The following is an 11,955-nucleotide window of genomic DNA, read 5'->3' as shown; positions in this document are numbered from 1 at the left end:
TTTTTCAACATTAAAGGGGCAGTATAAATGCAGATTGTTCTTATTTTAAGTAACGCTAACATAACACGCCTGTTTGGGAAAAGAAGTGAATTTTGTACAGCATTAATGACTACAAGAAGAAAATATTGTGAAAGATTTAAAAATAAGTGCAGTTTAACAGTGCAAAATAATAAAGTGAATTCACGAAATGGCAATGTGCATTGCAGACACAAATCAGGGTCATAACATCTCCCTCCAATGACAGAGAGGGGGAGGGAGTTGCTTCCGCTGATCTGGCCTGACGGGAGAGAGACATAGAAAGTCTGTTGTGCGTCCATTTAATGATAAATTGCTGCAAACTTCAATTAATCGTTTGCATTTAAAAAAAAACTTGTACACTTGCCGTAAACATTTGCAAATAAAAATAGCATAAGTTCCGGCTGCAGCGGTTTCCTTTGCTTTTTGTTGGACTTTGCTTTAACTTCCAACACATTTGCAAGTCGGTTCTGGGCTGGGGCTCCTCTCCCCCCTCTCTCTCTTACTGAAGCATATTGGCCAGGCCTGCTGGCATGGAGATCCTCCGCACGCGTCTGATTTCAATTCCTCTGCTCCGCGCCGCCTCCACCGGCGCTTTCTACCTCAAGGAGCCGCTGAACTACCGGCACGGGGGCCGAGTGCAGCCGGGCAGAGAGGACGGGGACGGCAGCAGGAGCGAGAAGGTGCATGAACCTGCCTCAGGTAAAGCGGCTGCTGTGGGGGCGGGGGATATTTACTCTTTTATTAATAGCTGCCGCCAGCCTACCCAGTATTGTAATTGTTGAAAGATGATCTGAAATGATAATTGAGTTCAAAATGTTCACAGGGTGGCCTGAGTACTGTACTAAACTGAACTTAATAGGGACATTAGTACCATAGCAAAATACTGCAGATGCTGGAAATCCGAAATAACAACAGAAAATGCTGGAAAAACTCAGCAGGCCAGGCAACATCTGTGGAGAGAAATTTGAGTTGACGTTTCGGGTCGAAACCCTTTTTCAAAACTGGAAAGAAAAGAAAATAGATCAAAGGCAGGGCTGCGATCGACTCCTCTGTCACCCCAAACAGCCCTTCCCCTTCGCCTGGCACCTTCCCGTGCAAGCGCAGGAGATGTAACACCTGCCCCTATACCTCCCCCTTTCCCACTGTCCAGGGCCCCAAACACCCCTTCCAGGTGAAACAGCGATTTACTTGTACTTCCTGCAATCTAGTATACTGTATTCGCTGCTCACGATGCGGTCTCCTCTACATTGGGGAGACCAAACGCAGATTGGGTGACCGCTTTGCGGAACACCTCCGTTCAGTCCGTAAGGGTGACCCCGAGCTTCCGGTCGCCTGTCATTTTAATTCACTGCTCCATTCCCACTCGGACCTCACCATCCTTGGCCTCTTGTATTGTTCCACGGAAGCTCAACATAAACTCGAGGAACAGCACCTCATCTTCCGATTAGGCACTTTGCAGCCTTCCGGACTCAATATCGAGTTCAACAATTTCAGATCATAACCTCAGCCCCTATTACTTTTTTACTTATAATTTTTTCCACCCCTTTGTTTTGGGTCTTCCTTTCCCCACCTCCCCCCTTTCCTTTTGTTTCTCTCTCCCATCTGGCAGCTGTCTCTTATCCTGCCAGTACACTTCACACCTAATTTCAGCCGTCTTTTGTCTCCACCGGCCTATTACCATCTCGTCTGGTTTTGAATACCTTTTATTGTTTCTGTTACTTCTTTTGTTCGATCGCAGCCCTGCCTTCGATCTATTTTCTTTTCTTTCCAGTTTTGAAAAAGGGTTTCGACCCGAAATGTCAACTCAAATTTCTCTCCACGGATGTTGCCTGACCTGTTGAGTTTTTCCAGCATTTTTTGTTGTTATTAACAGGGACATTGCCTGACAGTGCTGCTCTGTAGCTGCAGTGTTTTGTTGTGAATATAGGAGGTGTCTTCCTGCCCTTACTATCTGTAAGTAGTCTTGTCATAGGGCACTTGCACTGCTTGGTATAGATCACTTTATAAACATACAAAATTTGCATTATAATTCCAGGCAAATTGGCATGACTTTGGGATTTTTGGCTAAAGCCATGAGACTGACTCGAAGTAACCTTGCACCATTTTGACTTTCGTGCTACAGTAGAATTGCAATTGGTACAAAGTCAACTGTTTTAAATTTCAAAAGAACGTCAAAGTGCCCAACTTTACCATCTTTGTGTTTCTGGTAGCGACAGACAGCCACGTTGGCTGTTGCTAACATTGTGCAGTGTGCTTGAGTTTTAAGTACATGTGTACGGAGCTCTGGATTCTCCTGCCCACAGGGCAGGGTGCTGGCAGTGGTATAACCAGATCCTTCTGTCTTGCTCTGATAACAGGTACTGCTTCTAACAGTCTTAACTGAACTATAACTCCAACATTAAAGGAGTCATACCGCCTTTACTGTGGAGTTTCTGGGCAGCGCCAGTTCCTGCAACAGTTGGAGCAGAAACCCATTGCACCTGTGCTTATAGTGTTGTGAAAATTCTGTTACTGTTTGAACCACTGAATCCAAACAGTTTGGACCGTCTCAACCCTGAGACCACCACCATCATTGCATTGGTGGTCAAGTGGCAGAGCAGCATTGCATTGCTTCCAGTGTAGCATATGTTCAACGTGTGAGGGCACCTCAAGGTAGTCTCGCACCCGGATTTAACTGACATGAGTCCAACCACAGTGGCTCGCATGCTCACTGTGCTATAACAGCATCTTTTTATGAGTATTATATCAAAATAGCGTGAGGGTACCTCAAAGCAGTCTCACACCTGGCGCCAACGGATGTAAGCCTGGGGTGTTCTGGTTTCCTTTAAGACTTGTGAACATAGGAAAATGTGGACTGAAAAAGGCCAGCTGTGATGCCTTGTGCATCAGGTCAAGAGACTTCCTACCCCCCCAGGTGCCATGTAGTCTCCTGGGAGAGATCAAAAACCAGATCAAAAACCCAAGGCCAATTAGGGGGGCAAACAATCTAGAAAACTCCTTTCCAATCCCTATAGGCGATCAAAACTAGTCCAGGAGATCACATTGACTGTGACTTGCATGAATTGATGCCTGCCTCTTGTACAGTGCAAACTCCGCGAGGAACAGGAACAGGCCCAGCTCCCTCTTGAAGGTACACTGTGCATCCTTCTCATCCAAGGGCACAGTCCCCGACTCCAACAAGCTGCTAGAGAGGAGGGCAAGGTGCTCGCAAAGCACAAGTACCAACTCGTTAAAGACCCTCGGGTGGATATCATCTGGCTCATTTAAATGCATCCCGATCTATTTTAAGGTTTCCAGTTCTATTTAAGATGATGGGCATTTATTTTAACATTTACAATTTGATTAAAGACTGATGCGAAGTAATCATTTCATACCTCTGCCATCCCGAGAGTCCATGTGGACCTGTCCCTGGGAACTTTCAGTTGCCCTACACAGTCTTTAACATGACCTCTAACTTCTAACGGAGCTAAAAATGTTTTTGTTGATAGTCTAATTTGCCTTTGTACATGACTCTCAGACACCATGACTTAGTCTTGCCATGTGCTCTTCTTTTGACTTTAGGGACATACATGCTTTTTTGTGCTTTAATAAACTCTTAAAAGATTTGCCAGTTGTCTATAGTATCGGTAGCATTCCCACTGAGTAGAGTTAAGCAGTTGACCCAATTTAAGTCTTCTGCCATTTTAGTAAAACTAACCCTTTTAAAATCTAGAATTAACTAGAGATTCTTAGTACCTAGAATTTTACTAACCAATTGAATTCGAATAATATTGTGGTCACTATTGCTCAGCAGAACGTTCTTATGATCCCATGACCAACTTTCATCTCATGGCTGATTGTGTGACATTACTGGCACAAGAGGCCTGGAAATTCCTCAGTGGGTGCAACCTGGAAGTTAGGTCCGAAAATGTGCCCATTCTCCCGATGTCCCGTTACGCTCAAATTTTCTGTCAATCTCATTAGAATACGACTGAACATAAAAAATGGTCGAAAACAGCATAAACAATTGGGGCCTAAGGAAAGTGCTGAACCCACACCATATAGTTCTCTTCTTTAAGTTTGAAAATTGAAGTTTCAGCTCCTTCACCCATCATTCATGCACGTTTGAGGAACTTTATCTGTTTGAATCTTGGAGTCTGTTTGGAACTTCCAAGAGATGCAGTTCAGACTAGTGCAGATCTCAGTGGTCGGAATATAAGAAAAGAAACTGCATGTGTAAAAGATATTTTTATAAAAGAATGGCTTAGCATTCTTAGCATAGCTTAGTAGTTTAAACCTAAAACAAGGTCCGGTGTTGCGATACTTTACCACTTGTTGAAGACTGGAAAAGGATCCTGCGGAGGCCTAGGATAAATCCAGCGGCTAAAATAATTAATAGAAAGGCTGTTCTGTTTGTTGTGGGGGGGGGGGGGAACGGTGCCAAAAGTTTACTTAGATGTCAAGGCTAGTGAAAATACTCGTGAAGGCATAACAAGCTGAGACTTGCCTATGAGAGTGAGCTAAAATACAAAAGCTGAAAAACCTAGAGTAAGAAGGATAGAGAAGATGCCAAAAGTGTAATGGTGACATCTGGAGTGGAGTGTGGAAAGCCCTACCATGTGGTGGGCTGTTTACTGTTAGCAAAAATGAGAGTGTATGGAATTGGAGGCAACCTGTTGGCTTGGTTTGGGAATTGGTTAGGAGGTAGGAGACAGAGTAGGGATAATGTGAATGACTCAGGATGTGATTTGTGGTGTTCCCCAGGGCTCTGTACTGGGGCCACAGCTTTTCACTATATATTTATAAATGACTTGGATGAAGGATTAGAGAGCTGTAGATCTAAGTTTGCTGAAAACACTAAGTTAGGTGGAACAGTAAATAGTGTAGATGGGAGCAGAAAGTTGCAAAGGAACATTGATAGAATAAGTGAGTGGGCAAAACTGGCAGATGGGGTTCAATGTGGCAAAGTGTGAGATCATCCACTTTGGACCTCAAAGACAGATCAGAGTACAGGAAACTTTGCGATATCCGGGACCGGCGTGATGCCGATCTATGAAAACTTCCGGACAGACCAGCGCTAATGTTGAAGGATACGGAGGTTTTCATCTCTGTATCTGACAACAAACACTGTTGCTTAGCAACAGCTTGTAAACAGTCGGCCTGTACCTTGGAAGCGTCTCTGTAGCTTAGCAACAGCTTCAGAGAGGCTTTCCAGAGACTGACTGTTTAAAAAAAAAAAATGCTAGGAGAAGAAAAAAAAAAGAAAAAAAACCTAACAAAACGGCTGCTGATTTCTGCCGTTAGATCGAGGTTTCCGGCCATACAACCTCCGGATAAACCAAAGTTTCTTGTATTTTCAAAATGGTGAGAAGCTAGGAATGGTGGATGAGCAGAGAAATTTAGGGGGTCGAAGTACAGAAATCACTAAAAGCTAGTGGACAGGTACAAAAAATAATTTAAAAGGCTAATGGAATGTTGGCCTTTATCTCAAGAGGGCTGAATACAAAGGGCTGGAAGTTGTGTTACAGCTGTACAGAGCTCTGGTTAGACCCCATCTGGAGCAACTGCATTAGGTTCTGGGCACCGAACCTCAGGAAGGATATATTGACCTTGGAGGGGGTGCAGCACAGATTCACCAGAATGATACAAGGGCTTAAAGGATTAAATTATGAGGATAGGATGCATAGACTAAGCTTGTATTCCCTTGAATATTTAAGATTAAGGGGTGATCTAATTGAGTTGTTTAAGAAGATCAAAGGAGTTGATAGGGTAGTTAGAGAGAAACTATTTCCTCTGATTGGGGGGGGGGGGGTCCAGAACAAAGGGGCATGAGCTTAAAATGAGAGCTAGGCCATTCAGGGATGATGTCAGGAAGCACTTCTTCACACAAAAGGTAGTGGAAATTTGGAACTCTCTCCTCCAAAAAGTTGTTGAGGCTGAGGGGCAATTGAAAATTTTAAAACTGATATTGATAGATTTTTGTTAGGCAAGGATATTGAGGGTTACGGAACTAAGGCGGGTAGATGAAGGTTTGCTACAGATCAGCCATGATCTAATTGAATGATGGAACTGGCTCGAGGGGCTGAATGGCCTACTCCTGTTCCTATGTGTACCTAGACTTCAAAAAACATTTGACAACAGTACCACGTGAAAAGCTAAAGGTCAAGCTCAAAGCTGTGGAGATTTAAGTAAATCTTGGAAATGGATAAGAAATTAACTGAAAGATAGGAAACACCGGGTACTTGTTAGAGGCGCTAGATTAGTCTACAATCTTTATCAGTGACTTAGATGAGTGGACCGAGTACAATATATCCAAGTTTGCTGATGATACAAAGCTAGGTGGGAAAGTAAGCAAGAGGTTGCAATGGGATATAGACCAGTTAACTGATTTGGCAAGAAGTTGGCAGGTGGCGAACAGGGCTTGGTGCTCATTAGGATATGGGCAGCAGAGTTTTGCATATGTTCAAGTTTATGGAAGATGGGCGGCCAGCCAGGAGAGTGTTTGCTTAGTCGAGTCTGGAAGTAACTAGTGCATGACAGGCTGAGGCAAGGGTGGAGACGGGCAATATGACAGGGTTGGAAGTAGGCAGCCTTGGTGATGGAGAGGATATGGGGTCAGGAGCTCAGCTCGGGTTCTGATAGGATGCTGAGGTTGCGGACAGTCTGGTTCAGTCTGCGACTGTGGCCAGTTTGAGGGATGGAATTAGTAGCGAGGGAACAGTGTTTGTGGCAGGGCCGAAGACAATGGCTTCGGTCTTCCTAATATTTAATTGGTGGAAATTGCAGCTCATCCAGTAATGAATGTCGGACAAGCATTCGGGCAACACAGGTAGTGGAAGGGTTGAGAGAGGTGGTGGTGAGGTAGAGCTGGGTGTCGTCATAATTTGTTAGCGGATGTAATTTGTGACTTTGATTAGAGCCATTTCAGTGCTGTGGCAGGGGTGGAAACCTGATTGGACAGGTTCAAACATGTAGTTGCGGGAAAGATGGCATGGATTTGGGAGGCGACGACATGTTCAAGGACTTCGGAAAGGAAGGGAAAGTTGGAGATAGGGCGGTACAGAGGGGTCGAGGGAGAGTTTTTTGAGGGGGGTGATGATGGCCGATTTGAAAGTGAGGGAAACAGCACCTGAGAAGCAGGAACTGCTTACAATATCAGCTAACCTGGGGGCCAGTAGGGGAAGTGCCCTAATTTAGCTTCATTTCATTTAATTCAGACTGCAAATAGATCATTTTTTTCAAGTCAAATTGTCAGTTTATGGCAGTTAGATTGGCGCAAGAAGAATCGAGTGAGCATTAGTGAAGATGCCACATCAGTTTAATAGAGCCCCTCGTAGTTACACTGGAAATCGGGCCTCAATCCTGAGCACCTTGCCGGCAGGCCCAATCAGGACAGCAGTTGGAGAAAGCGGACATTACAAGCATAATGCGACTGTGTGATGCAGGTTGGGAAAGAGAGCAGCAGTGATTGCAAATGTTCTAAAGGAAGATGGTTGGTGAAGAAGATGCAGGTCCCATGTGCGATGTAAATGTTAGTGGATGGCGCAGAGGTTCTGCATTGTGCATGTTTTTTATGTGGCACAACATAGTTAGCATAATTTCCTACATTACAGCAGTGATTACACGACAAAAGTACTTCATTGGCTGTAAAGCGCTTTGGGACGTGCTGAGGTCGTGAAAGGCACTATATAAACACACGTTCTTTCTTTTTCAGACTGCCTGTTTATATTTTTGTTTCCCTTAACTTTCTCCGTTCCTCTCCTGATGGCACTGCCTTATGCCAGGATATAAATACTGCAATTTGGGCTCGACTAGTCACAGACAAGCCCACGCTTCCTATGTGGCCTTAAGTTCAAAGGAATGAGCAGAAGCAAAAGTCAAACAACAGCATATAGATAAACTACAGTATTGCAATTGTAGTTACAAGAGTCCAAACCTAGGGATCATAAATATAAGACAGTCACTGAAAAATCCATTAGGGAATTCAGGCACGAGCTCTTTACCCAGAGAGTGGTTAGAATGTGGAACTTTTTACCACATGGAGCAGTTGAGGTGAACAGGATAGATGCATTTAAGGAGAAGCTAGATAAGCACATGAGGGAGAAAGGAATAGAAGGATATGCTGATAGGGTTAGATGAAGAGGGATGGGAGAACGCTCACATGGAGCATAAACACCAGCACAGACCAGTTGGGCCAAATGGCCTGTTTCTGTGCTGCAGATTCTATGTAAAAGCATAAAATATCTCGGTTCTCATGAATCTTGGAAGTAACGCTCTTAATTTGGACCAACATGATGCAAAGTTGCAATATGGAATCCGCTATTCCCGGACTGTGCCAATACTGGCCACCCCTCCTTCCCCATTCCCTGCCAGCTTGGTAGATGCCTTGCCAAATACAGATTCACTTAAGACTCATTGATACATAGCCCCAATTTTACCCCCTCTTTGCTTTGAAGTTTGGTCTGGGACAAACATTGTCAACCAAAATAGTGTTCAGAAGCACAGAAACAGTTACATTTCACACCTCTGAAACAAAGAACTTGTGACAGAGTGATAGCCCTCTCTTTCCCCCCCCCCCCCCCCCCCCCCATCCCCATCAGTGGGTTGGCCAGCACTATTAATGTTGGTTATTTATGATGCTTGTTAAAGAACCCATTTTGAAATTACCTTAACACATGATTTTCCTGTAATAGAGATACAGTCCTTCCAGGGAGCAAAGGAGGTATTTTCAACTTATCGTTATACTGCCAAGCTGTGAATTTCCCACAAAGAAATATCAGAATTATAATTTTTTATGATTTTAAGCTAGACTGGCTTCTGATCCAACACAGCAATTCCACAGTTACTAACTTCTCAAGGGGCTCTTCTGGACGTGATAGCCCGGAGAGTAAGTAAATAGGAGTATGATAACCCGGAATGATTGAGAAACTGAGTTAACATTTCAGGTCGATGACCCTTCATCAGAACGGTTCTGAGTGAAAGGTCATCGACCTTGTTAAGTATGTGTATTGTATTGAACAATTAACACAAAGACTTAAACGTATAACTCAAACAGGTCTTTACTGGTTGGAGGTAGGGACTATACGTAGGTCTTTACTTCATGCCCACAGGCGGGAACTGAGGGGAGATCAGTACCCACAGTACTATTTATACCCCTATGGCCAGGAGTGGTACTGCGTATCACTACGCCCTACAAGTAGTGCAGTCCTGTCCATAGGTTCAAAGTAGCACACATATTACATACACAACATTCCTCCCGTCTTAGCTTTACAGTCATCTCCCCATTTAACATAACGTAATAACATATATACATATATAACTTCAGGGTTACATAACAGAATAACATAGATACATAGATAACTTCATGTCAAAACAGATCACAGATTCAGTCTCTGCGGAAAACAGTTCACAGATTCAATCTCTGTGGTGTAGTCGGTTCACGTTGCTGGAGTGACTCATTCAATAGTCCTTCCATGGATTTAACAGTTTGAACTTCCGAACTGAATTGGCTCCGTTCGGAGGGACCACGTGTGTGATCTGGTAGAGGTAATAATGGTTCAGATGGGTCATCTTCTGTTTCGACTTTTCCTTTTCTGCTTCTTGGAGACTCTCTGGGCTCCACTGTCAGCTGCCAGCTGCATGCGCAGTTCCTCCTTCTCTTCCTTTTTCCGTAGTAGAGCCACCTTCTCCCGATGTTCCGTAGACTTTCGGTGCTCCTCCATGATTTCTGTATGGTGGGAGTCGAAGTTACAAGTTGGGCAGGACAGGACATAGTAATATTCGGTGTCGTCCTGATCTAGGCCAGCGAGAGGGTCTTCTATTTCCTCCATACCCAGCTGGGCGTTAGCCAGCTTTTGTTCCAAGTCCAGACATCTTTCCTGAAGAGACTTCTTCATGTGTACCTCTTCATCCAGCTTTTTCTGGGCTTTCAGCAAGTCGTTTACTAATGACCTCATTTGAGATTTTACTACTTCAACTTCTTTTGGAGATTGATTGATCGGACTATTCAATCCCTCTACCGGAGCAGCTGTTTCAGCGGTCTGTTGTTCTACGTTGACGTGAGTCAGCGTACTTTTGGCATCCAAGGGCTGCTCTGTTGCAGTCATCTCAGTCTGTGTTGCCACCTCAGCTCTTCCAATAACCTTTGAGAGCTCCGAACCCCTTTCGTTTGAATATTGAAGTTCGTGTTCAAGTTTTTCCCATTTCAGAGTCCTGTCCTTCAGCATATGCAGGAGTTGGCTGACCGTTAACTCCTCTGACATCAGACGTTTTGTGTGCTCCTGCTCCATTTGCTCCAGCAGCTGCTTCTGTTGTCTTTCCAGATGTTCCCACTCTATATCAAAGAACTCTTTCGTTGCATTCATCTCTTGCTCAAAACGGCGAATCATTTGTTCTAATTGCTGTTGCAGTTTGAAATGGAGTTGAGTTCGAGCCCGGTGTCCCTCAGAAATGTGCATGTCAGTAGACTGGACAGACTCAGAATTCTCTATCTCAGTGGAATTCTGTGCTGAAACTTTGTCTTTTGCACACGGGTTGGTCTTACCATCATCCGTTCCAGAGTCTGGGTTGATTATGTTCACCGAGTTCTCACTCGTTATTGTTTGTAGGAAATGCCAGTCGATATTCATTTTCCTAATCCACTCCCGTCCTAGTAGTGGAGGACCTCCTTCAGATAGCACATATAAGTCCATTATTTGACTTTCTTCGCCCTTGTGGACCACTGTGACCTCAATTTTCCCGATGGGGTACACTCTTTGCCCCGTGTATGTTTTCAGTATGAGCTCTGTATCCTGTAGGGGAATATGTTGGAATAACCTTCCATAATCTTTCTTATTTATGACCGTCAATGCCGATCCAGTGTCCAATTCCAGTTTTACTTGGACTCCTTCTATCTGCAGAGTAACCCAAATTGTCTGGAGGTCTGCACCCTTACCAACGTTGAGTACCCTTAAGCTAGCCAGTTCAATACTGCTTAAGCCAGCCAGTTCATTACTGCTAGCGTCTGAATCGGACTCCTGTTCGGCCACCTTGTGTACTTTTGCGTATTTTCCTTGCGGTGACTTCTTGTTGCTGGTCTTCTTCCCTGACCTGCATACTCTAGCTATGTGTCCAAGCCTACCACAAGTTCTACATTCTTGGTTTTTAAACCAACACTGGTTCTGATCATGCGTAGTCTTTCCACAACGATAACATTTGCCAGAACTCACACCCAATTTGTGTGCACTGAGCTCCGGTGACCGTAGCTGCATTACTGCCGTGCCTCTCGCTGCGGCTTCGTGTGCTGCTGCCATAGTGACCGCCTTCTCAAACGTCAGCTCATTCTCCTCGAGCAGTCGCTTTTGTGTATCCTGTTTAAATAAACCACACACAAATTTGTCTCGTAGTGCATCTGTCAGTCCCGTTCCAAACTGGCAATATTTCGCTAATTTACGCAATTCCAGCAAATATTCAGCATTGCTTTCATGCTGTAGCTGCCTTCTGTCGTAAAATTTAAATCGTTCCGCTAGCATCAGCGGCGTGGGGTTTAGATGATCTTTCAGGACAGTAACAATCTCATCGAACGTCTTATCCGCCGGTTCATCTGGTGGTAACAGGTGTTTCAATTGCCCGTATGTCTTCGCACCCATTAAATTTAATAATGTTAGAGCTTTATCTTGGTCACGAATTTTATTGGCCTTACAATAATTTTTTACTCTTTCAACATATATGGCCCAATCTTTGAGGTCACTATCAAAGGTGCTAATATTCCCGTGTTTAGGCATTGTAGATTTGCAATTTCTCAGATTTTCTTTTCTTGTTATCAAAGATGGCGGCCTCCCGCTCTTGCCGTCGTCCTCCGCCCACAAAATGGCGGTTTTCCCGCGCTTGGCGGTCTTCACCCGTCCCCCGACGCCGTCTCCCTTCAGCCCCCGAGTGCGGCCCTTATCTCCGCCGCGATCGATGGCCCGCGCTTTTCAC

The 11,955-nt window shown here is 44.5% G+C and overlaps 1 protein-coding gene across 1 annotated transcript in view; it reads left to right on the top strand.

The window, feature by feature from the left end:
• The first annotated feature begins 252 nt into the window (after nt 1-252).
• LOC147121789 (4-trimethylaminobutyraldehyde dehydrogenase-like) overlaps nt 253-11,955 on the top strand; it is a 33,426-nt gene continuing 21,723 nt past the window's right edge. The window contains exon 1 of the mRNA XM_085982298.1: nt 253-717. Within this exon, the coding sequence (XP_085838424.1) occupies nt 549-717 (169 nt within the window). The 5' untranslated portion in view covers nt 253-548. The remainder of the gene's footprint in view (nt 718-11,955) is intronic.

The sequence above is a fragment of the Somniosus microcephalus genome, chromosome 3, assembly GCF_052327205.1.
Source record: "Somniosus microcephalus isolate GS21.2 chromosome 3, FLI_Smic_1.0, whole genome shotgun sequence".
NCBI classification, from domain to species: Eukaryota; Metazoa; Chordata; class Chondrichthyes; order Squaliformes; family Somniosidae; genus Somniosus; species Somniosus microcephalus.
Note: the sequence above shows the minus strand (reverse complement) of the source record. Positions and strands in the feature narration are given on the sequence as shown.